Below are 25,460 nucleotides of genomic sequence, written 5' to 3'. Positions count from 1 at the left end.
GGTTATCATCCAATCAACCTGTCTGACGATACTCCTTGCAATACAGTTACCAGGGACAGAATTGTCAAGTTATAGGTAAACATCTGCCAGATTTAGAATCCCTAATTTCTTTTTTCGCTACTACAAAATTTTAACTCCGTTTTACTGAGGTTAATGGACAGTTTGTTGTCAATCAGCCAATCTCTACATTTTATCGAGCGTTACAGCAACGATAGGCTTAGTTGAATTTTTGTTCCAAAATTAATGGCACTGTCTTCGACATCTAAAGTAATTTACAATCAGAGACAATGTTGACCACCATATCGTTTATATAAGCACAAAGCAAATGACCTAATATGCTACCGTGAGTACCGGTACACCACAACTTAACTTATGAGTTACCGTATATCTTCGAATTTACAACTTGGTTTCTGTTAGGCCTAAATAAGAACGAAACCAATTTAATGAGTTAAAGAAAGTTTTCACACAATCGTGATCGACAGTATCAAATGCTTTACACAGATTTATTAGAACCACACCAGATGCCTTTAAGAGTTATTAAATTTAATATTATCCGAAAGATTAATTAATGTACTATCGGTTGAATGATATTGCTGAAAGCTTGATAGAAATATATATATATTATAAAGGTTATTTTCCACAAGATATTGTTTTAATTGAATGTCAACAGACTTTTAAAGAATTTTGGAAACCAATTGTATATTTTCTAAAGTAGTCACTTTTGACCAGTTTATTACTGACAGTCTTGCCAGAAAATCCTCCTTGTTAGAGTTTATTATGATCGTGCGTCTGCGATTAGTATTTTGCCGATACGCGATTTACGTGTACAAAATGCCAGCATATCAGTTAGTCCTGTATTAATAACACCAGAGTTAGAAATGTTATCCTGGGAGTATACGCTTCATCGTCATCATCATCGTCATCATCATCACCGTCATCGTCATCGTCGTCATCGTCATCGTCATCATCATCATCATCATCATCGTCATCATCGTCATCATCGTCATCATCATCATCATCGTCATCATCATCGTCATCATCATCATCAGCATCATCATCATCGGACGTCGTCATCATCTTCATCATCATCATCATCATCGTCGTCGTAATCATCATCATCATAATGATCACCACAACCATCATCATCATCACCATCGCCACCAACACTATGCGTAATGGACGAAATCATTAGCATGTTGCTAGAAGTAGACCTATCTCAATCGATGATACCATAGCAGGCCTTTCCATCTCTCCGCCCTTTAACGTTTTTTCTTTCTTTTTTTTTTAATGGCAAGAGAGAGTCTGTAAGGCTTTCTGGACCATTTGAACATTTCCAGTATTTTTAAAATCATCTAGCCATCTCGTTCTCTTTATACATAATAAAGCTTAGTAATATGATATGATGATTCTGTTGCTAATGATTATTATGGGCCTAATAAGAATTAATGGGAAAGTAATTGTACTCTCTAATAATTGACTTATATTAAGATAAAGACAATAGTAGTGGTAATGATGATGATAAAGATCATGATCATGATAATGTTGATGACTTTATATTGTTGTCAGATGATATTGATTACGATGGTGATTATGATGATGATGACGGGGATAAGGATGATATTTTGATAATTATGGTGATGCGTGACGATAGCAAAAACTAAGAATAGGCCTAGGTAGGTTGTTATAGTATTCAGTTTCTTGTTATACGAAAATTATAGCTTAGAAGAGCAATCGATTAAATACATATGATTCAATTCAATTTAGTTCAATAAAACAAATTATCCCACTATGATAATTCTAATAATAACTAGTACATTGTAAAAATACAAGATAAGCAAACTGATTTTGCATAATACTATTTCCAAATCACTTTAATGATTGTTGAGTGGAAATATGTATGTGTATGGTGCTGCCTCCAAGTCCATAGTCCTTGGTTTAAGCCTGAAAGAACTAACCAGTCACTGAAATTAACTCCAATTCTGAAGCATAATGATGAATTTTAGAGTTTTAGAGTATTAAATCCATCTTGTAAGTAGCTAAACCATGCCACTGTTTAGATGAGTGAGATAAGCTGACTGCGACGTCGGTGGGCCTATACATACACGGTTCCTTTCTTAAATGTTGGGTCTTTTTGTCTTCTTTTATTCCAAATCATGTTGCAGCCTAGTAAAAAAATTGGAAAAAAAACAAAACAGTAAATTTAGTTAAGACTATTGAATATTTTTTTAATATTACGAGATATCAAAGACGTTGCTTGTGTTAAGCTAACAATTAGATTGTAATCATAATAACATAAATGATAGTTACAGAATAATTACCCTATAAATGAGTTGGCGTCTGCGCCTTTATGATGTTTGTTTCGAAAAATATAGCCGACCAATAATAAAATGATAGCAGTCAGTGAGACAGTCACGACAATGAAGCCGACGATAAGGTTGGTATTTGATTGGCTAGTTTGATTGTCAGTTTTTGACGTTACTGTTGATGGAAAAAAGATATACAAAAAAAAAAAAAGTTATGCTCTTGCGTAACGAAACATTGATGTGTCAAAGACTATACAAATTAGTATTAAAAATAAAAAGTGATGTTGCAGCAAGAATATCAATTCGGGAAAATAAAATTGTGTTTCTAGAAGATTTGAAACAAATTGCGGATGGCCTTCCTGGAAAGCAAGCTACAGCTCCATTTTTCTATTTATTGACATGTGTATGTTTAGAATCTTTTGTTTTAACTTGACATTAACCTACGTTTTTGTAGACCGCAAGTACTTCCGGAGTAATCGGACGAACACAAGCAACTAGTTCCGTTCTTTTCCTCATTGGTGACACAAGTACCACCGTTCAGACAGGGGTTACTGAGGCAACCTAATTGACAAAAACAATTGTACAGTACAATGTAAATATCATGTTTATGCGTTTGCGTAAGTTGGGGAAGTCGCAAAAACAAATGCATATTTACCGTTGCTAGTGGCACTACACGTCAAACCTATGTACGGAGATTTACACTGACATACGTAGAATGGTGCGACTGAGATCGAATGACAAGTGCCTCCATTTTCACACGGGTCTTCTTTACAATGGCCTAAGAGAAATATTAAAGTCAAGTAATTTAGTGGCGATGTATTTTGTATCTACTGTAATTTCCTTTTTCACAAAATAAAGCAATCTGAATCTGAATAACACCTGTACATCTAAAAATTGTTTGCACACTGTTTTAATTTATAATTTTAAAGAGAATCTCTTGCAGATTGCCGTAAAAGGTCTCAGTATGACGAGACGTGCCATGATACAAAGGCAATGTCCAATGCAATTGAGCTTATGCCTATTAAATCATAAAGGTCTATATTAAACTCAGTGACGTAGGGCGTTATTACTTGATTACTTGCGCCCCCCCCCCCCAAAAAAAAAATCCCCTTGCGCCCCCCTCCCCCCAAAAAATCCCGGTCAATTAGTTAAAGATCGCATAAAATCACTTTATTTTGCGAGTTAGTGCCCCTGACCTGCTCATCGATCCCGCACTTTACCTTTGAGCCCCCATCAGCACCCTACTTTAAGACTCGAGCTGGATACGCCACTGATTATAATATATTACTGACAGTATTGCTAGAACTTCTTCCTTGGATGGCGTTTATATGATGAGTAAATTGTTTTATGTGATTTATTTGCATCCTACAGTAAGTATCTGGCCAATACAGGATGGACTTTTATAAACCATGTATCTCTATGAGGCTTAGGGAGTGGAATTGTTTTAAGTCCTGTCCAGGCATGATCTATCTATATATGGTCATGGTGTCATGTCATCATGATCATATTTCAGCTCCAACTCAAGGAATGGTTAAATAAAATTATAATAGTAATTAATACGGTTGTATAAAATCGTCGCTCACATCACGAACTAACACAATTAAATTCAATTGTGTTAGTTCGTGAAATCAAACAATCGCGTCAAAATACGCGCTGTTGTTGTTAAGTTATAATAGTAATTAATACGGTTGTATAAAATAACTGACACAACCCAAGTGTCAGGAATACTATAGAAAATTGCGTTTGAAGATGCTAGGTCACATTTTAGATTAAATGAAAATACAAAAGCGTTTACCGCCATGTTATTTGCTCAGGTAATTCAAAAACATATAAAGGTCGTGCTGGCAAAGTCAATTGCAGGCGGACTTAAGAAAGAGTCATCTCTGTCGTAATAGTTATGAGGATCTCATGTATCTTAAAGAAATTGCTAACGATAAGGTGTCATGGCTAAATTAATTTTAATTGTATGTATGTCCTCCTCATAAATGCAATGAAACTAATCACAATTAGACTTTAACAGAAAGTGTGTTAATTATACCATTTTTGAAATTAAGTTTGAATATATAATGCTTTCCACTTTACCGATATACGTCTGACATGTGACTCCAGAATAATCTTCAGGACATGTGCAAACAAAGATTGCCTTCTCGGGATCCTTCGAGCAATTTCCACGATTCATACAAGGAAACGCTAAACAGCCTGTAAATCAAATCAGTAAAACCAGAACTGTTTTAACTATTAAACTACAGGCCTACTTTAGAAAACAATGAAAACTTTGGTAAGAACGGAACAAGCTTACATTTATGATGATATTATGATATCAAATATCTTTAAAGTATTGGCAACCAGTATGCTACGAGACAATGTGAAATCATTATAGTTCACGGTGCAATCGAAAGATATATGGTAAATACATTTTATTCGAAAAAAAAGCAAGCTTACGTTTGAATTATGGAATTGATTTTATTACAACAATGGGAATTGGATTGGATTCTTCTGTGTGGAAGACACCAAGAATAACCCACGAATTAAACACGAAAGTCCGCAGACTTAATTCCAGTGGTTTTTTTGTTTTTGTTTTTTTTTTGTTGTTTTTTTTTTGGTGGTGAATTGGGCAGTACACGCTATAATGCGCAATATAAATTCATATTATTATTATTATTATTATTACACCGGTGATAATTCCTGTTCGAAGAGTGTACTAAGTTCTTTGATAACGTGCACGTGTGCCGATTGCACACGAGACCAACGGCCTAAACGTCTCATAGCCCAGTGAGCTAAGTCTGGTTGGAAATGTTAAACTCATTACATACCTTTATATATTTCACAGCGAGTTCCTGTGAAACCATCCTCACATTCACAAGAATAGCTCTGATCATTATTGATACATTGCCCACCATTCTGACATGGATTACTCATGCAGCCTAAAACAATAATATCATTATTAAAATAATAATGATTTTGGGTCAATAAAGTCATAATTATTCATAAAAATTCAATATTTTAATACCAATTGCTTTCACATGGAACTTAACACATTTTCGTTTTCAACGACAAAATACGACGGTATAGTTTAATAGTTCAATTTGACGTACGTTTTCAGAAGAAGTACACTGACATCTTACTTGGAGATAACTTGGATCTGCTCTGATTATGGAATTGATTATAAGAAGAAAAGTTGCCAAACTAAATCTTCTCATGAGTACCATCAACTGAACAAAGAATGGAGAGCAAGCTTTGACAAGGATGGATGTGTCGGTAAAATAAAAATCAAACTGGAATTGCTGCAAGAGGGTGTAAGAAAAAAATGTAGCAGCTAAAGAATAAGCTCTCTTCTGCCGGCTGAAAAGAGTTTGATGGATGACATATTGATTCATAGCAAATCAGTAATAATAGTCGGAATGGAATGATAATGATATGGAGCAACAACTGCAGAGAAAGTTGATAAAGTCACTCACATGAAAAGAAATGTCACATGGTTCCGGTTCATGGACACCCAAGAAACTGACAGGCCGGTTGGCAGCTTTTGAAATGTAAAACCTTAGAAGGAACAAAGTTATTAATGAAGAAGAAAGCAGACTGATGAACGTTATAAAAATAAAGATTTTTCGGTCATCTTTTCAGAAAGGATAGGCTTCAGAGACTGCTCAGTGAGGGTAAAATGGATGGAGAATTAGAATTAGGCAGGCCAATAGATTCTTGGGCCAGAGGCATCAGAAAATGGTTCAGCATTGTTTAGGAACATCTGTCAGGATGGCATAAAACAGAAGTATGTGGAGATCAATGACAACAAAAAGCCGAGACACCCACCCAGGTAATTGGTAATGGTAAATACCTAATACTTGTTTTTTGCCTAAGGGTAATTCTATTAATGATTACATACTTTGAATGGCTACTTGCTCTAATTTGCAAATACTTGAACAAGTGCTTTTGCAGACGCTACGATATTTTGGAATCCCGGTTGGGGAAAAATATATATCTGTCTCTTATACACATCTAGATGTGTATAAGAGACAGCTTATTATCTATCCAGGCACCACTTTTTGTTTATTCAGATATCTTTGTTAATAAATTAACTTGCAATTCCATTTTCTTCAGAAAAAGCAAGATCATTTACACATCCAGGTGTTTGAATATAACCCCTTCCATCTTCAGTAGAAATCTGAGATTTTGACATTGTTCTTTTATAGGGCTGTCTCTTATACACATCTATAATGATCAACATCAGAGGGGAAAAAAGATATATATACACATATGATTTGTGATTATTCATCGTCATATTTGAACATACACACTCACACACATTTCGATTGGATTGGATTGGATTTAATTCGGTGTAAACACCAAAGATAGCCCACTTAAGTCTAGAAGAAGACTTATTTCCAGTGGGGTCCTTCTAGTGGCTGTCTCTTATACACATCTAGATGTGTATAAGAGACAGTAAGAGGGCTTTTAACAACTTCTGTGGTTTTTTGGCGGCGTCATGTGGGGGGGGGGTGGAGGGTGCGAGTAATTTTTTAAGGGGATAGTGCGCCTCCTGCACCCCTAAATACGACACTGCATGGGCCCCAAATCGACTGAATGCGGTGACTTAAGGAGCAGAGTAGTGTAAAAAAGTAGTGCAAAAACATCAAAATATGCATTTAAAGTGTACGTGATCTCAGTCCGTTACGCCAGTGCAACTGATTAGAGATCGGTAAACTTATACCATAGACATGTTCGATTGAAATCTCAAACAAAATAAAATAGGAATACTGTAATGCTTACCTATGAGCAGAGTAAAAAACCTGCTTTCGACAAAAGTCGGAACTGGGCCAAAACGCCTTTGTCTGAGGATAATATCTGTAGCAGTTAGACTGGTAGAGCCTCCACTCAGAAGGACACCGCAATGACGATGCTATAGATGCTAATATAATTGTTAAACAAATGGATCTCATTTTCTGTTGGTACCGTATCTAATAATATCTTTGGTGGCTTATGTATAAATGTTAAGTCAAGAGAGTTGTTGAACCTTAGGTGTTTATATTCCATATTCATGGCATATAATCCTTGATTTCCATGTCCGGGTTGACTCTCGACATTTCTACAGGAAGAATCAGCCAATACCAGTAAAGGTGATAGTATTGTTTCATAAAATTATACGACTCTATGATTGATATCTGAAGTTACGTTTGAGTTTAGGCGAAGTAAAAGTGGGCGGAGCCACGAGGCAGCCCAGAACCCCTTAGGGTTGCTTTATCGAATTAAGTCTCACAATCTGTAAGAGATTTTCTTCCAAACAGGGAAAACCAGTTCACTCCGACGGGGATAGGGGGGGGGGGGGTTGATTGGCGCCACCACAACATGGTGTGCTGAATATTATAAGAAACAAATAAAATAGATATTAACACGATTAGCAGGCCTTCATCCTGCACCAAACATTGGACATGAACTGAGTCAAGTATTTGAGTGTTACTTTAAAACAATAGGCCCTACCGGTAATATTTATGATTTAATTTCTTTTTGGTTAACCAAATTATTAATTTCTTCCAAGAAATACCGGCAATAATCGTATAGAAAAAGATCGTATAGCCCCGCTACGCGGCGATAGCGGCGCTATACGATCTTTGACCATAGCATATGCCTTTCCGATTCCCCACCCGTTTCAGTGAAGAGAAAGTCTATAAGGCTCTCTAGACCAGTTGAATATTTTCACTATTTATTTTTATTCATCTTGCCATTTCGTTTCCTTCATACATCATAAAGTAATTATGATATAATGATAATGATGATACCTGTCTCTTATACACATCTAGATGTGTATAAGAGACAGTATATATATATATATATATATATAAACCAACACTCGAGAGACACTATTGGGTTTCATGAACTTATTGAGAGTTGATAATGACTTACCCCGATTAATGCGCGGCACCTACCAATCTGATACTTACCATTATACCACGAGCAGTCTATGCAAGAATACGGTGATGGACAAATGCATACTCCGTCGTCGCTGAATTTTCCGCCATTTTTGCAATCGGTACTGTTATATATCCTACCTAAAATTTGGAGTTCAAACCACTGTATTATTTAGATATTTCCTTCATGCTGTGTTTTGGTAATGCTTTAGATACATTATATTTTAGAACACAAAATACCGTAAATGCTCAAATAACCGCCGCTCTCGAATAAGCGCCGTGGTGCTTAATCGAGAATATATAATTTTACCCTGTGTGTAATAAACAGGGTTTTAGATACAATGTATACAGTGTTAAGATGAATAACTAACACAATGAAAACAAAAACATTTATTCTATATTTTTCAAGCATTTTATTCTATTCTATAGGATATAGGACTAAGCCGTTCACTTACTTTCAAAGGGTGACTTAAGACAATCATCAGCAGGCACTTTGCAGACAAAACTCAAACTCGGCCATCCAGCATCATCCCATTTCGATGGAAATTTAGAATTCCACATTGTGCCATAATGTTGTATAGACCTGTCTGGTTGCCCGGGAGCCCAATTGCTGTATTCAAACGGTGACCCATCAGTCCAATGCCATGTTCGTTTCCCCTTAATCACATTATTGTATAGCCCAAGCTGAACGGTGATGCTAGGCGGCACGATTGAGAATACAAATGCATTTTCGTCTGGGCTATGTATAGATACCAGTTCACTGTTCGTTGGCTTGGTGCTGGCCCATGGAGTTTAAAGAAACAGGCACGTATATTATTTTGAAATAAATAGCTATATAACAATGTCTTCACACAAATTAAACACCAAGGTGACATTAGATACAATGTCATTTTATTTGTTAATCTTTCAGATCTACCATTTGAAGTATACGCTTCTTGCCGACATATACAAACGATCAGCGGCTTAAAGAGCTCTCACAGACTAAAGCCATTGGCCCGGCCCTGGCCTTAAGACGCCCCAAGGATATTAATCGGCTTTTTTGCAATGACTATGGGTAAAGCTATGGGCCCCGGTCCTTAAGAGGCCCGGGATATTAATCGGCTTTGTTTTGCAAGGACCATGGGCCCGATATTAAGGAGTCTTGAAGTGGAGGTGATGATGGGGTGTGGTGGGGGTGGGGGCCTCTTATACACATCTAGATGTGTATAAGAGACAGTAAGAGGGCTTTTAACAACTTCTGTGGTTTTTTGGCGGCGTCATGTGGGGGGGGGGTGGAGGGTGCGAGTAATTTTTTAAGGGGATAGTGCGCCTCCTGCACCCCTAAATACGACACTGCATGGGCCCCAAATCGACTGAATGCGGTGACTTAAGGAGCAGAGTAGTGTAAAAAAGTAGTGCAAAAACATCAAAATATGCATTTAAAGTGTACGTGATCTCAGTCCGTTACGCCAGTGCAACTGATTAGAGATCGGTAAACTTATACCATAGACATGTTCGATTGAAATCTCAAACAAAATAAAATAGGAATACTGTAATGCTTACCTATGAGCAGAGTAAAAAACCTGCTTTCGACAAAAGTCGGAACTGGGCCAAAACGCCTTTGTCTGAGGATAATATCTGTAGCAGTTAGACTGGTAGATCCTCCACTCAGAAGGACACCGCAATGACGATGCTATAGATGCTAATATAATTGTTAAACAAATGGATCTCATTTTCTGTTGGTACCGTATCTAATAATATCTTTGGTGGCTTATGTATAAATGTTAAGTCAAGAGAGTTGTTGAACCTTAGGTGTTTATATTCCATATTCATGGCATATAATCCTTGATTTCCATGTCCGGGTTGACTCTCGACATTTCTACAGGAAGAATCAGCCAATACCAGTAAAGGTGATAGTATTGTTTCATAAAATTATACGACTCTATGATTGATATCTGAAGTTACGTTTGAGTTTAGGCGAAGTAAAAGTGGGCGGAGCCACGAGGCAGCCCAGAACCCCTTAGGGTTGCTTTATCGAATTAAGTCTCACAATCTGTAAGAGATTTTCTTCCAAACAGGGAAAACCAGTTCACTCCGACGGGGATAGGGGGGGGGGGGGTTGATTGGCGCCACCACAACATGGTGTGCTGAATATTATAAGAAACAAATAAAATAGATATTAACACGATTAGCAGGCCTTCATCCTGCACCAAACATTGGACATGAACTGAGTCAAGTATTTGAGTGTTACTTTAAAACAATAGGCCCTACCGGTAATATTTATGATTTAATTTCTTTTTGGTTAACCAAATTATTAATTTCTTCCAAGAAATACCGGCAATAATCGTATAGAAAAAGATCGTATAGCCCCGCTACGCGGCGATAGCGGCGCTATACGATCTTTGACCATAGCATATGCCTTTCCGATTCCCCACCCGTTTCAGTGAAGAGAAAGTCTATAAGGCTCTCTAGACCAGTTGAATATTTTCACTATTTATTTTTATTCATCTTGCCATTTCGTTTCCTTCATACATCATAAAGTAATTATGATATAATGATAATGATGATACTATTGGTAATGATAATGACAATTATGATAATCCTAATGAGAATTAATAGGAAAAGTAATAGTACTGTAGGTCTAATAGTCATATTGACCTATTTTATGATAATAATAATGGTGGTGGTGATGAAGATAAAGTAAGATGATCATGATGATGTGGATGATGATTTTTTTTTATTGTTGTCAGATGATGTTGATTATGATGGTGAAGATAAAAAAGATGTTATTGATGATTATGGTGATGGATGACGATGACAAATAAAAGAAGGCCTAAGTAGGTTGTTATATTATTTAATTTGTTTAAGACGATTATAGCATACAAGAGCAATCAATTATGATACATATAGTGTAATTATAATACAAACTAATAAATTGTAAACAAACACGGTAAGCAAAATTATTCTTCATGATACTACTATTGTTCCAAAGTTACTCTAAATATAACATGTATGGTGCTGCCTTCAAGTCCTTGGTTCAAATCCTGAGAGAACCAGACTATTTTTCCAGTCACTGGAAATAACTCCAATTCTTAAGCATAATGATGAATTTTAGAGTATAGAATCTATCTTGCAAGTAGCTAACCATGCTGTTTGATGATTGAGATAAGCTGCATGCGAAGTCGGTGCGCCTATTATACACGTTCCCTTTCTTAAAAGTCTTTTTTTGGTCTTCTTTTATTCCAAATCATTTTGCAGCCTAGTAAGAAAAATTGATCGAAAAAAACGCAATAAAATTAGGTAAGCGTTAACAATTAAAACATTTCTTAAATTTCCTTATTGTGTATACAGTAGTTCTATAGTAAGTATTATCATAAAATTTAAAAGTAGAAAGAGAAAATATTTACCAGTCACATAAATAATGTCAATATGATTTGCATGGACTATAAATTGACTGGTAAAAACTTCTAATTTAATAATTTTTATGATAACTAATAAAATAACAATAACAATAATAGTTATTATTGTTATCATCATTATTTCTGTATTATAATTGTAATCATAATAACATAAATGATATTACAGATTAATTACCCTATAAATGATTCGGCGTCTGCGCCCTTATGACGTCTGTTTAGATAAATATAGCCGATCAATAATAAAATAATAGCAGTCAGTGAGACAGTCACGACAATGAAGCCGACGATAAGATTGGTATTTGATTGGCTAGTTTGATTGTCAGCTTTTGACGTTACTGTTGAAAAATATACAAAAAACGTTATGCGTTCGACTATATACAAATTAGTATTAAAACAAAACTATGATCTTGCAGCAAGAATATCAATCCGGAAAAAAAAAATTCTTGTGTTTTGACAAGATTTTAACCAACAGGAAAGCTATTGCTCTACTTTTCTATTTATTGACCTTTGCATATTAGAGTCTGTTTTTATTTTAAACTTATTATTCTCATGAACCTACGTTTTTGTAGACCGCAGTTATTTCCGGAGTGATCGGACGAACACAAGCAACTAGTTTCGTTCGTTTCCTCATTGGTGACACAAGTACTACCGTTCAGACAAGGGTTACTAAGGTAACCTAAGTAACAATAACAATGTACAATGTAAATGACATTTTTATGCGTTAGGATAGGATAGGATAGGAGTATTATGTCGGTTTGAATCACACCAAGGATAGCCCACTAAAGTCCGAAGACTTGTTTCCAGTGGGGTCCTTCTAGTGGTGAATTGTACAGCACACCGGGAGAAAATCCCTACTCTTTTCTGAAGAATGTACTGACATTTCCTCCATGGTACTGAGCTCTTTAACACATGGGCCATATTGCACACGGGACCAAGGCTTTACGTCTCATCCGAAAGACGGTGCGCTAACACAAGGAGAGCACAGCAATGGGAATTGAACTGGGGGACCTAAATATGGAACGCCAAAAAGACAAAATACAAGTGGCAGCAGTGCAAAACTGAGAGTCACAGTGCAAAACTGAGAGTCAGCAGTGCAAAACTGAGAGTCAGCACTGCTAAACTGAGAGTCAGCAGTGCAAAACTAAGTAGTGCAAAACACAGAGTCAGCAGTGCAAAACTGAGAGTCAGCAGTGCAAAACTCAAGTGGCAGTGCAAAACATAAGTGGCAATGCAGAACGCCAATGGCAGTGCAAAACTCAAGTAGACGCCGTCTATTTTAAATTAAAGTTTCACAGCTTTTTTGGACAGTGTCAACAAGGCCTATTTGAAAATGGATGAAATTTTGAGGTCACTTGGGCACTCTTTTAGTGACCATTGACAATTTTGAAAGGGAGGTTTATGGAACGCCAAAAGGACAAAATACAAGCGGCAGCAGTGCAAAAACTGAGAGTCAGCAGTGCAAAACTGAAAGTCAGCAGTGCAAAACTGAGAGTCAGCAGTGCAAAACTGAGTCAGCAGTGCAAAATTGAGAGTCAGCAGTGCAAAACTGAGAGTCAGCAGTGCAAAACTGAGAGTCAGCAGTGCAAAACTGAGAGTCAGTAGTACAAAACTGAGAGTCAGCAGTGCAAAACTGAGTCAGCTGCCGCTTGTATTTTGTCCTTTTGACGTTCCATACCTAAGTGATCTCACCAGTTCAGCCGACTGAGCTAAGATGCTCTTGCTTGCGTAAGTTGCGCACCTATTAAAAGTTAAAGGGGCAGTCGCAAAAACAATAATGAATATTTACCGTTGCTAGTGGCACCACACGTCATACCTATGTATGGAGGCTTACACTGACATATGTAGAATGGTGCGACTGAGATCGAATGACAAGTGCCTCCATTTTCGCACGGGTCTTCTTTACAATGACCTATAGAAGAGAAATAGGCCCTATTTAAAGTCAAGTAATTTATGTATTTTAGTGTTTTTTAAAGTTTTTCGGCGATGTATTTTGTACCTACTGTAATTTCCTTTTTCACAAAATAAAGCAATCTGAATCTGTAACATTTGTACATCTGAAAATGTTTTGCATACTGTTTTAAGTTATTACACTGCCCATGAAAGAGTGTTTATTTCGAAACGAAATAGTCACTTTATAACAATATTATGCATCTCCTAGTATTAGCCTATGTTGATCTTTTATTCATTCACAGGAGTGTCTCGACAATTACATAATGGGTGATGTTATAAACCAAGTATCTTTATGAGGTTTGGGGAGTGGATTTTCTTTATTCGTGTTTCGCTGACGCACAGGAATAGAACCCACGACCCTGGGATTAGAAGGCAACAATCTTACCACTAAGCACACAACTCCACTCCTCTTAAATTCTCTTGTGTCTACTTGCTTTATTTAATTACTAAACCACTTTTTTTTTTAAAGAGGTCTACCACAGTATGACATGATACGAAGTCAATGTCCAATGTAATTAAGCTTAGGCCTATCAAATCATAAAGGTCTATATTATAATCAATGGTGTATCTAGAATGCGAGGGAAGGGGGCACTCGTCCCTCCAAAAATTACTAGCATCCTCCGCCACCCTAGTACCCCCCCCCCAAAAAAAAATTACTGTCAAGTAGTTAAAAATCACCTAAAACCACCCTATTTTGCGAGTTAGTGCCCCTCAACTGATCACCGAACTACTAAAATTTATATTTTTTACTACAATGTCTTTCGATGCTTTATTCCACATGGCAATACAAAAACAAGCTCATGGTGGATTAAAAAATATATACATAGGCCTATACAACATTAAAAAGACAATTATACAAATAATAAATCCACATAATATAGTAATGTAGGCCTATATTCATTACAATAAGTTGAGTTCTCCCTCCAATTAAAGACCATCTCCAATTAAAGAAAACATTTCTGTGGCCTCCGTCGGATGGTTATCTTTTATCATTAGCCCTCCAATTAAATATTTTCTCTATTTAGAGACAATGGCTTTGGTAGCTCCACTACAAAATAAAGAGTGATCTTAATGCATTTTTGTTCTACAATAAATTGTGTTATATATGACTTACACGTAGATATATTAGCCAATGCACTGTTTTGTGTATAGCGTTTTGTATATTGAATGACGATAATGTTAGTAATATTTTAATGGAAAGACAAGTGGATGTTTGTCTACCAAGAAATGTTTAATTAAGAATAAATAAGAGCATGCAGTTACTGTACAACCATTTTAAAACATTTAATGTATTATTTTTTAATTTCCATCTAAATAGAGAAACATAAAGACCACATTTAGTACCCATGAGTTCCAAGTCTCCCGTAGAGTCTCTGAATGGAGTCTCCTGGAAACTGGCAGGAAGAACCCTGCATTCTGGGCCACGATCAAGCACGAATCTCCCGAAATAAACCATCTCCCGCAATTCATGATGATATTTGCATGCTTTAACAAGTTTTTATACTGTAATATTAATTGTCTGCGCAGCAGTTAGTACCAATCATTAATGGTTAACACCATGCACAGCAAAATTTAAATGTCATAAGAAAATTCATTTAAACAGATCCGGATGTGAATTCTTCCAAATTGGGACCCCTGTTGAGTGGCTTTTAATTCTTAAATATAATGATTCTATTTGACACTAAAAAACCACTCTGGTTTTGGAAGATCAAACTGAAAATTTCTACTTTAAAATGTATAAAATTGGTTCTAGTCTTTTTACGTACAACAGACATTAAAATATACATCAATAGCTGACGTTCTTTGAGTGCTCCGTATTGAATGCCATTAGTTTTTGTATGACATGAATTTGTATTTTTTGAATTAAATGGAGCGCAAGACTACTTCGTGTGTGGCATGCAGTAATCTATTCTAGAACACTTGGAAGAAAAAATTCAACCGTAATGCATAAAGCATTTAAAATAAATATATGATGATAGTGATGATTAAGATGATGTTTTGTCTATCAGTGCTCTATATTAAATGGACGGTGCTGTTAGTGATATTGTAATGGTTAGGTAGAACGAGCACAGGACTTGACTACCGGGAAATAGTTTTAGCATTAATAATAATAACAATAATAACAGCTTACAGTAACTGTAGGCCCTACATCCATTCTAACAATCTTACATTTTCTATATTATTTCTTAATTCACCTCTAATAAAAAGACTACTTTTAAAGCCGCTCTATAATTATAGGGATTCAAAGTAGAGACCAAAGCTGCTAAAGACCAATAAAACCCTGGTTCTAAAAAAGATGTTTAATTGGTGGTATGGAGAGGGAGACCTGTGATAGGATTGAGAAAAAATGGTCCGGCCAAAGCCGGTGCGGTTCCGACGGCCCTGCAATATTACTTTGATGTCTGACGAGAGGTGACATGATGCAAGACAATGCTAAATACGATTAGGCCTAAGCTTAGACCTATTAAATCATAAAGCTCTCTATTATAATCACATTAAAGCAAGATGTAGTCCCACAGTCAATTGCAGGTGAAAAAGACATCTCTGTCTTAATAGTTATCAGGATCTCATGTATCTTAAAGAAATTGATGATGATAAGGTGTCATGGCTAAGTTTATTTTAATTGTTAGTATGTCCTGATAAATGCAACGTAACTATTCTTTAACAGAAATTGTATGTTAGTTATATACCAGTTTTGAGATAAATTTGAATATATAATGCTTTCAACTTTACCGATATACGTCTGACACGTGACTCCAGAATAATCTTCAGGGCATGTGCAAACAAAAATTTCCTTCTCGAGATCCTTCGAGCAATTTCCACGATTCATACAAGGAAACGCTAAACAGCCTGTAAATCAAATCAGGAAAACCATAATTGTTTGAACTTTCAAACTATACTAAGAAAAACAATGAAAACTGTGGTGAGAACGGAACAAGCTTACATTTATGACCATATTATGATATCAAATATCTTTAAGTATTTGCAAACTAGTATCGAAAGAAATATGGTAAATACATTTTATTTTAAAAAAAAGCAAGCTTTTGTTTGAATTATGGTATTTTTGTATTATACCGGTAAGTATTATAACAATGGGAATTGGATTGGATTCTTCGGTGTGGAATACACCAAGAATAACCCACATATTAAGCACAGAAGTCCTCAGACTTAATTCCAGTGGGGTTCTTCTGGTGGTGAATAGAGCAGTACACAAGTGATAATGCCTGAAGAGTGTACTGCGTTCGTTGATAACGTGCACTGGTGCAGATTGCACACGAGACCAACGGCCTAAACGTATCTATACCCCAGTGTGCTAAGCTGGTTGGAAATATTAAACTCATTACATATTATACCTTCATATATTTCACAATGAGTTCCTGTGAAACCATCGTCACATCCACAAGAATAGCTCCGCTCATTATTGATACATTGCCCACCATTCTGACATGGATTACTCATGCAGCCTGAATAAGTAATGTAATGATTAAAATAATTCGGGTCAATAAAGTCACAAAACATTCATAACAATTCAATATTTAATATCAATTACTTTCACATGCAACTAAACACACTTTGTTTTCAATGACAAAATGCGACTGTATAGTGCAATAGTTAAACTTGACGTACGTTTTCTTAAGAGGTACTGGATCTGCTCAGACTATGGAATTGGTTATATGAAGAAAAATTTAAAAAAAAAAGATCTTCTCATGAGTACCATTGACTGAACAAAGATACCAGAGCAAGCTTAATAAATGACAAGGATGGATATGTCGGTGAAATAAAAATCGAATTGGAAAATACTGCAAGTAGGCAGGACGCAAGAAACAATGTAGCAGCTGAAAAATGAGCTCCAACAAAAGCTATTCGTGATGTATATTAAGATATAAAGGATAAAGAAACCACCAGGCGCGTAAAAGGGGTCTTGGGTCAGGGGGGCAAAGGTAATAATTTTCCCGGTTAGTAATTTATCATACCCACCCCACCACCCCCTCCCCCAATATAGAAAATAATACGACATAGGGCTTATGTTATTTATAATATACCATAGGCCATACACGTGTGTCTGAAACTAAATATAAGCATTTTCATCATGGTTTTATTTATTACAAACATATTCTTTCACCAACAATACACATTGAGGCCTTTTAGGTAAAACGATCTATCTTAAATTTTCTTTCTTGAGTTTTGGACTATTATGTGTTTAAATAACTCTAAAAAGCCCTTAAAAGATGCGCGCGAACCGCGCAAAAAAATGTGTGTTTTTAATTCTAATTTCGTCTGAATTGAACAAAACTCCATTAAATGTGCAATTTTTAGAGGAAATTGGCCTATACTTTAACAAGAAATGCGTGCGAAGCGCACGAAATTTGAGATTTTTAGGCACTTTCTGAGGGTGAAAAGGGCATCTTTAAGTTAAGGGGTGGGGAAAGATTTTCTACAGATGGATATTTTCCCCTTGTCCCCCAGTGGTTACGCCACTGCGGAGAATATCTGGTGGCTTAGATCAAAGGAGCTATGCACACGTTTTGAATTGGAGAAGGGGTTGCAGGGTGTTGTGAGTCTGGTCATTATGATATCTTACTTTTTATTCTTGTCTTTATTTTCCTCTTCTCTTTTTCTTTTCCCCTCCTTTCCCTTTCCCCTTCTTTCTCTTTCCCTCCCTCACCTCTCTTTCTTTTCTCTTATTACCCAGCCCGGTACGACGGCTTGGTCAGCCCGGTAAAAACCGTCAGTATTAATCAAAGACATCGGAATGGAATGATGACATGGAGCAACGGCTGCAGAGGAAGTTGATAACGCCATTGCTTACATGAAAAGGAATAAGTTACCTGGTTCCAAATCATGGACACTCAAAAATCTGACAGACAAGTTGGCAGCTTTCGAAATGTAAATCCTTAGAAGCAACAAAGTTAATAATGAAGAAGGAAGTAGATTGAAGGTAATAAAAAGAAAGATTTTTGTCAGAAAGGAGGCTTCAGCGACTGCTAATTGACGGTAAAATGGATGGAAGAAGGGCAGTAGGCAGACCAAGAGATTCTTGGACCAGAGGCATCATCAGAGAATGGTTTGGTATTGCTTAGGAAAATTTGCCAGGATGAAACAGAAGCAGGGGTCTTGCCAGCTGTACTTAAGCGTGGCGGGACCGCCACGCTTGGGCGAAAAAAACGAAATGACCACCACGCTTAGGAAAAATAAGCAACAATTGTACAACGCTTAAAATGTTTGCGCCACACTCAAAAATATGTACTAAGTATATTTTGTTCAAAATGTTACTACAATAAATACCAAAGTGTCGAACTGCAATGTTGCCATGGGGAACAGTACGGTTCAATCGCATATCATCATGAGGCACCGCCTTCAATTTCAAGCTCAGCTGCAGGATCTCGCCTGTGCGTGCAAGTAGCCATACCGTCTGGGAGGTCCAGTTTCAGTTTCAGTTTATTTATTTGACCAAAAGATGGTCGGGGGAAGCTTAAGCAAACAAATCACTATAACTTTTTCAAGCCAGCTGCCCCCTCCCTCATAAAATATACAATATGATAAGATAACAATTTAAATCACAAAAGACTAGGTCGGCTAGTGGATAGGGCGCGTTCAGTACCGTACATGTGTGGCGATTAAAATGTTCAGTGAAGTGTCTGTTTTTTTATGAACGGATATTTATAAACGGACTTCCCCCTGAAGGTTTTACCGGGCTGACCAAGCCGTCGTACAGGGCTGATAGAAAAGAGAAAAGAAAGAGGGGAGAGGGAGGGAAATAGAAAGAAGGGGAAAAGGAAAGGAAAGGAAAAGGGAAAAGAAAAAGAGAAAAAAATATATCCATCTGTGGAAAATCTTTCCGCACCCTTAAAGATGCCCTTTCACCCCCTGAAAGTGCCTAAAAATCTCAAATTTCGCGCGCTTCCCGCGCATTTCCGATGTTTAAGTAGTCCATTTCCTCTAAAAATTGCACATTTTAGGGAGTTTTGATCAATTCCGACGAAATTTGAATTAAAAACACACCATTTTTTTACGCGCTTCGCGCGCATTTTTTAGCGGTTTTTTAGGGTTAGACTTCTAAGTTATTTAAACACATAATACCAAACTCAAGAAAGAAAATTTAAGATAGATCGTTTTACCTAAAAAAAGGGCCTCAATTTGTAATGATGGTGAAAGAATATGTTTGTAATAAATAAAGCCATAATGAAAATGCTTATATTCAGTTTCAAAAAAACGTGTGTGGCCATATATAATATAAGCCCTGAACTAAAAAACAAAACAAAACAAAAACGAGGTATATAAATCCATCTATACATTATTATTATTATTGTTTACATGGATTTTCTTGCTAACAACTTTGGAAATTGTGGCAACATATGGTAATTTGAATTAAAATGTGATCGGTGTATTTTCTTCAGTGTTTTCCAGTGTAATTTTGCTTTTACATTGAACTGAATTGACATAACGAAAAATAATTTGATCAATGATGAATGAAGGAAAACAGTTTTTCTTAAGGATGGTAGTTAATGCCTTAATGTCTGTCTAACTATTGTTGATTTTGTTAGCCCTATCAACTAACGTGCGAATAAGACCGATTCTTATTCAAAGAAGCTGCTGTATATATATATATATATATATATATATATATATATAAATCATCATATATATTGACGTTCTATTGGCCTCAATTTATAATATATTATGTTCAGAAAAAACAATATAATCATATATATATATATACATCTAGATGTGTATAAGAGACAGATTCTGACATGGCTTACGTTTACTTTTTAGCTGTTGCTTATCATTTTTGTATCTCTACTGAGATCCAGCCATTGTTTCCCACAGCATTGTTGTTTTCCAGTATTTTGCCTTTTAATCTATATATATATATATATATATACGTCCTATTGGCCTCGATCTATAATACATTATGTTCAGTAAAAATCAACACTTCAGAAACATTATCTAGGTTCATGAACTTATTGATAATGACTTGTCTTTATCTGTAATAATGCGTGACACCTACCGATTTGTACTTACCATTATACCATGAGCAGTCTATGCAAGAATACGGTGATGGACAAATGCATACTCTGTCGTCGCTAAATTTTCCGCCATTTTTGCATTCGGTACTGCCTACAATTAGAGTGCAAACCACTTTATTATTTATCTATGCCCTTAGTGCAGTGCTTTGGTTATTATATTTTAGAACACAAATATGTAAATGCAGAGCGAAGGAGAATTGTTGAGGGAGGTAAAAACAAGATGAAAAAATAAATGAAAAAATAAAAAAATTAAAATGGAATTATTAATTCTTGTAACTTTATAACAGATAGCTAACGTTCCTTCATTTTCCATAATCTGAATAAATGCCTCTAGGCCTATATGAAATAATGAAAGGAACTCAGATTTTACCGGACGCTTAAATTACCACAGTGCCTTAGTGGTCTATGAAGTCCACCATGTATGCGAAAGGTCCCGGGTTCGAGCCCCGGTGGAAAATAATACTGAATTTATTTCTTTCTTTGTAAGATTCCACCTCTGTTACGTTTTAATTTATATTATTCATTGCATTTTTCCGCTTGCTGTTTCTGGATTTTCCCTCGCCTTTAAATCACTTACGTTTACTTTTTAGCTGTTTTGCTTATAAAAAAAACATACATACATACATACATACACACACACCTTTATATAGGCCTATATATATATATATACTGTCTCTTATACACATCTAGATGTGTATAAGAGACAGGGACTAAGCCGTTCACTTACTTTCATAGGGTGACTTAAGACAGTCATCAGCAGGCACTTTGCAGACAAAATTCAAACTCTGCCTATCAACATCATCCCATTGCGATGGAAAATTAGAATTCCACATTGAGCCATAATGTTGTATGGAACTGTCCGGTTGCCCGGGGGCCCAATTACTGTAATCAAACGGTGACCCATCAGTCCAATGCCATGTTCGTTCCCTGTGGTTCACATTATTGTATAGCCCAAGTTGAACGGTAATGCCTGACGGCACGATAGAGAATACAAATGCATTTTCGGCTGGGCTATGTATAGATACCAATTCACTGTTTATTGGCTTGGTGCTGGTCCATAGAGTTTAAAGAAACAGGCACGTATATTATTTTAAATAATAGCTACAGTATATAACAGTATCTTAAAAAAATGAAACATCAAGTAACAGATACAATATCATTTTAATTGTTTATCTTTCATCTACAATTTGAAATATACGCTTCTTGTCGCCGTAAAAGTATACGACCGATCAACGGCTTAAAGAACTCTCATTGACTAAAGCCAAGGGCCTCTCGGCCCTTAAGAGTCCCCAGGATATCAATCGACTTTGTTTACAATGACCATGGGTTAAGCCATGGGCCCCGGCCCTTAAAAGCAGTGGCAGCGCCAGCATTTACCCGACCGGGGGGGGGGAACTGATGTCTCCGACGAGAACAAAATGGGCGTGGTTGGCGTCGCTAAAAACCTTTCGAAAATGGTCCACGGGGCGAAGCCCTCCGAAAATAAATTATGACAATTAAGGTTTTCAGAAAGGCTCATTTAGTCGAGTCAATTAATATGTAAAAAATATATATAATTTTTTTTCTCCCCGACGAATTATGGTTTATCTCCCCGTTGGGGAGAAGGGGAGGGGGAGGCAAGACCTCCCCGACAGGGGGGCGGCTGTAGCGCCACCACTGCTTAAGAGACCCCGGGATATTAATCGGCTTTTTTGGTCCCAAATCGACCGAATGGGGCGATTTAAGGAGCAGAAAGTGTAAACAAAAACATAAAAATAGTGGCCTGTCAGGCGCCAAAATCGGTCCGCCGGACCTATTTTGGCTTTAAAATTACCTGCCAAACGCAGCAGTTTACATAAGCCAAAATCGGTCTGGCATCTATTTAGTAGTTATAACCTGTATTTTTTTTTTACCGTTGTTTATATTTGTTTTTAATCAGATGATAGATAAATATCTGATCTCTTATTATACAACATTTATCTTATTATACAGCCACAAAAATTAGTATGTTATTTTCGCTCTTCGCGCCTGTAAACTTTTGGTGTAAAAGTTAGAAAACACGTTAAACGATACCATCGTAAATCGTGTTGGTCCGATTTAGTTTATTTTTTTACCTTGTTTTGTTTTGGTTGTGTGCTTGCTCAACGTCGCGACGAAATACATAAGCAATCATTATTTCAAAGAAATTATTGACCCCTTTATTTTCATTTAATAGAAGAACTTTGTATAACCTAATACCCCACACAATAATACAGAATATTAAAACCTAATAAATCAGTTTTGTGTTTCATTTTAGGCCCAAACCTAGGCCAGGCACAGCCGCCAAATATGATGTAGCTGTATGCTGTGTGTTGCCTAGGCCAGGAAATGCGTCATCATGCGTGTTTGATATTAAAACACGTCCACAAAAGTTTAATACGAACTATTGGCCGTATTCGACTGGTCGTTTTTCGTTAAGCCACGCCCACCTGCGCAGTGGTAAAATCTTACTACGAAGACAACCAGTCGAATAGAAAACTGGTAGATACTCGACAAAAAACAATGGCTGCATAGTTACCGCGATACACGCTGCGTAATCAAGTCTGCTTCGGATTGTGGCAGTATGGGTTTTTCGTTAAAAAATGGTTTCATCCAGTTTTTTAATTCTGTTAGCCTACAATTATTTTTTGGCTTCAATGTGGGTATATATTATAATTTCTTTCTAAAATTTAATCTAAATTATATTAACGCAAATGTTGTTGCTAATCTGACCAATCGGCCATATTTTTTTGGTCACGTGCATAACTTAACGCATTCTGGTTACGTTAATTTTTGTTGGATCAATGAAATCAATTTTACGAACCAGTCGAATGAAAATAATACTCAACGAAAATTCGTACTTAACGAAATGAACTAGTCGAATAAACCCACTCTGTCACTGAAAAAGATTTTTCAAGTGCGAGAAGCATAAATTATTTCCTTCCACTCCACGGAAGAAACAATTATACCCTCGGGCAGCAGACACGTTACAAGCGGCCAGGCCGACAGACCAATTTTAATCAAAATCGACCCGGTGGACCGATTGTAGCGGCCGAAACTAGTCCGGCGGACGGACTTTGGCGGCAAAAATGTGTCCGCTGAACTTTTTTTTTGGCCCGGACCAATTTTGGCATGACAGGTGTCCTATGCATTTAAAGTGCAAGGGGGTTCGCCCCTTATTGAGACAATCTCAGATCTTCGGTCTCTATGACCTGAAAAGGCCTTAGCCAAAGGGCCTTAAAAAACCGCCCGTGACGCGCAGTTCTACCAATAAGAGTTCTGTACCTATAGACTGTAGACATGTTCGATTGAAACCTCAAACAAAATAAAATAGGAATACTGTATTGCTTACCTATGTGCAGAGTAAAATACCTGCTGCCTACAATAATCCGAACCGGGCCAAAACCGCATTCGCTGGAGATAATATCTGTAGCAGTTAGACTGGTAGCGCCTCCACCCAGAAGGACACCGCAATGATGATGCTATAGATGCTAATATAATTGTTAAATAAATGGATCTCATTTTCTGTTGGTATCTAATAAGATCTTTGATGGCTTATGTATAAATGTTAAGTTAACAGAGTGTTGTTGAAACTTATAGGTGTTTATATTTGAATATTCATGGCATAGAGTCATTGATTTCGATGTCTGAGTTGACTCGTGACATCTGTACAGGAAGAATCAGGATCAGCCAAGCCAATACTGGTTATAATATAGTTCATAAAATTCTATGATTGGTAAAGCGTTTAGGCAATGTAAATTTCTCCCACAGTAAAAGTGGGCGGGGCCAGTGGCAGCCCAGAACACATAGAGGCGTCCAAGGCAATTTAGGGATTTGACAGGAATTACCAAAGTTTAAACTCACAATCTACGAGCAAGCACTTGTGACGAATCTCCCGAAATAAACCATCTTCCGCAAATTCATGATGATATTTGCATGCTTTTACACATTTTTATACTGTAATATCGATTCCCAGCAGTTAGTGCTAGTCATATGGTTATCACCATGCACAGCAAAATATATTTAGATGAACACTCATTCAAACAGATCTCACGGATGTGGATTCTTTCTCCCAACTAGGCCATTTGGGCTTTGTTGAGAATTCAAATCCGATTGAAGCACCTAATTCCTTCACACTCATGCGCATACGTACCGATATTAGACAGCACTACTCCTTAATGCATGGCAAATGACAGAGATCAATAATATGATACGCCCTCTTATCAGCAATTTACGACAAGCCGAGATCTCCGAAGAGATTCGTTTTATAAGTAAATAATAATACAATAGAGATAAACTCTAAATCGTCTTGCGGTAATGCTGTAAATGTATATACATACATTTTTAAACGTTAAAGAAGATGAATCTGCGAGTGTGAAAAAAACGGTCCTTCAACCAGGATTCGAACCCGGGACCTTCTGATGTATATACATAAAGTAAGAAGTCATACAAAGTTCTGTATCTGCCTCAAAATTAAATATTTATTGTACTAGTACTTTCGACCATAGGTCATCATCAGGTACTGATAGGATAGTAGGATGAACAAGTTTATATATAGAGAACATATACAAAAGAAGCGCTGGTATCAATAAAGCCTAAACGGCGGTACTGACTACATAGCGGCAGGGGCGGATTTAGAAGGGGGCTAAACAGGCTTTAGCCCCCCCCCCCTAAAATTTCATAGCCATTTCTTTTTAACTGCTTTTTGAAGGTCCAAATTAAAATATTGTTTAATGTTTTCTTCACACACATTATATTTATGGGCTAAACATTTTAAAGTAGTTGTTTTTCAGTGATAAAATAAAAATGAAATACGTTTTTAACCGATCAGCGGACAAAAACGTAGCTAAGAAAGCTGCTTTTGCCTTGCCTTCATGCTCA

General features: G+C 36.6%; 2 protein-coding genes across 3 annotated transcripts; both read right to left on the bottom strand.

The window, feature by feature from the left end:
- Nucleotides 1-1,674: 1,674 nt before the first annotated feature.
- On the bottom strand, nucleotides 1,675-10,103 carry LOC117117745 (fibropellin-1-like). The gene is made up of 9 exons (XM_033262151.1): nucleotides 9,749-10,103; nucleotides 8,662-8,984; nucleotides 8,240-8,347; nucleotides 5,117-5,227; nucleotides 4,386-4,502; nucleotides 2,959-3,081; nucleotides 2,748-2,864; nucleotides 2,319-2,478; nucleotides 1,675-2,163 (listed from the first exon to the last, which is right to left on the bottom strand). Exons 1-9 carry the CDS (start codon nucleotides 9,916-9,918, stop codon nucleotides 2,142-2,144), a joined length of 1,251 nt encoding a protein of 416 aa, XP_033118042.1. The 5' UTR covers nucleotides 9,919-10,103; the 3' UTR covers nucleotides 1,675-2,141.
- A 553-nt stretch (nucleotides 10,104-10,656) lies between these two features.
- LOC117117748 (delta-like protein 1) lies at nucleotides 10,657-24,160 on the bottom strand. 2 transcript variants are annotated; one of them, XM_033262161.1, is made up of 9 exons: nucleotides 23,932-24,160; nucleotides 21,310-21,464; nucleotides 20,578-20,673; nucleotides 16,908-17,018; nucleotides 16,288-16,404; nucleotides 13,391-13,513; nucleotides 12,164-12,280; nucleotides 11,780-11,939; nucleotides 10,657-11,444 (listed from the first exon to the last, which is right to left on the bottom strand). In XM_033262161.1, the coding sequence occupies exons 1-9, from the start codon at nucleotides 24,099-24,101 to the stop codon at nucleotides 11,423-11,425; spliced, it is 1,071 nt and encodes a 356-aa protein (XP_033118052.1). In that variant the 5' UTR covers nucleotides 24,102-24,160; the 3' UTR covers nucleotides 10,657-11,422. The 2 variants fall into 2 exon arrangements, with proteins under 2 accessions (XP_033118052.1, XP_033118051.1); XM_033262160.1 differs by having other exon boundaries at nucleotides 21,310-21,632; nucleotides 23,932-24,159.
- Nucleotides 24,161-25,460: the final 1,300 nt, after the last annotated feature.

This window comes from Anneissia japonica, unplaced genomic scaffold (assembly GCF_011630105.1).
Source record: "Anneissia japonica isolate Jap-2015-1 unplaced genomic scaffold, ASM1163010v1 scaffold234_len1672027_cov178, whole genome shotgun sequence".
Taxonomy (NCBI): domain Eukaryota; kingdom Metazoa; phylum Echinodermata; class Crinoidea; order Comatulida; family Comatulidae; genus Anneissia; species Anneissia japonica.
The sequence above is the reverse complement of the archived record's forward strand: the minus strand, read 5'-3'. Positions and strand labels throughout refer to the sequence as shown.

Excerpts from the sequence above, each read along its gene's own strand:
- LOC117117748 (XM_033262160.1), bottom strand. The coding sequence starts at position 24,101 with ATGAGATCCATTTATTTAACAATTATATTAGCATCTATAGCATCATCA. Across the intron at positions 21,633-23,931 it reads GTATTTTACTCTGCACATAG|CACCAAGCCAATAAACAGTG; the intron begins GTAAGCAATACA and ends TCTATGGACCAG. Across the intron at positions 12,281-13,390 it reads GTGTGGTGCCACTAGCAACG|GTTACCTTAGTAACCCTTGT; the intron begins GTAAATATTCAT and ends ATTGTTACTTAG.
- LOC117117745 (XM_033262151.1), bottom strand. The coding sequence starts at position 9,918 with ATGAGATCCATTTGTTTAACAATTATATTAGCATCTATAGCATCGTCA. Across the intron at positions 4,503-5,116 it reads TCGCTGTGAAATATATAAAG|GCTGTTTAGCGTTTCCTTGT; the intron begins GTATGTAATGAG and ends TTTGATTTACAG. Across the intron at positions 2,164-2,318 it reads GACGCCAACTCATTTATAGG|GCTGCAACATGATTTGGAAT; the intron begins GTAATTATTCTG and ends TTTTTTTACTAG.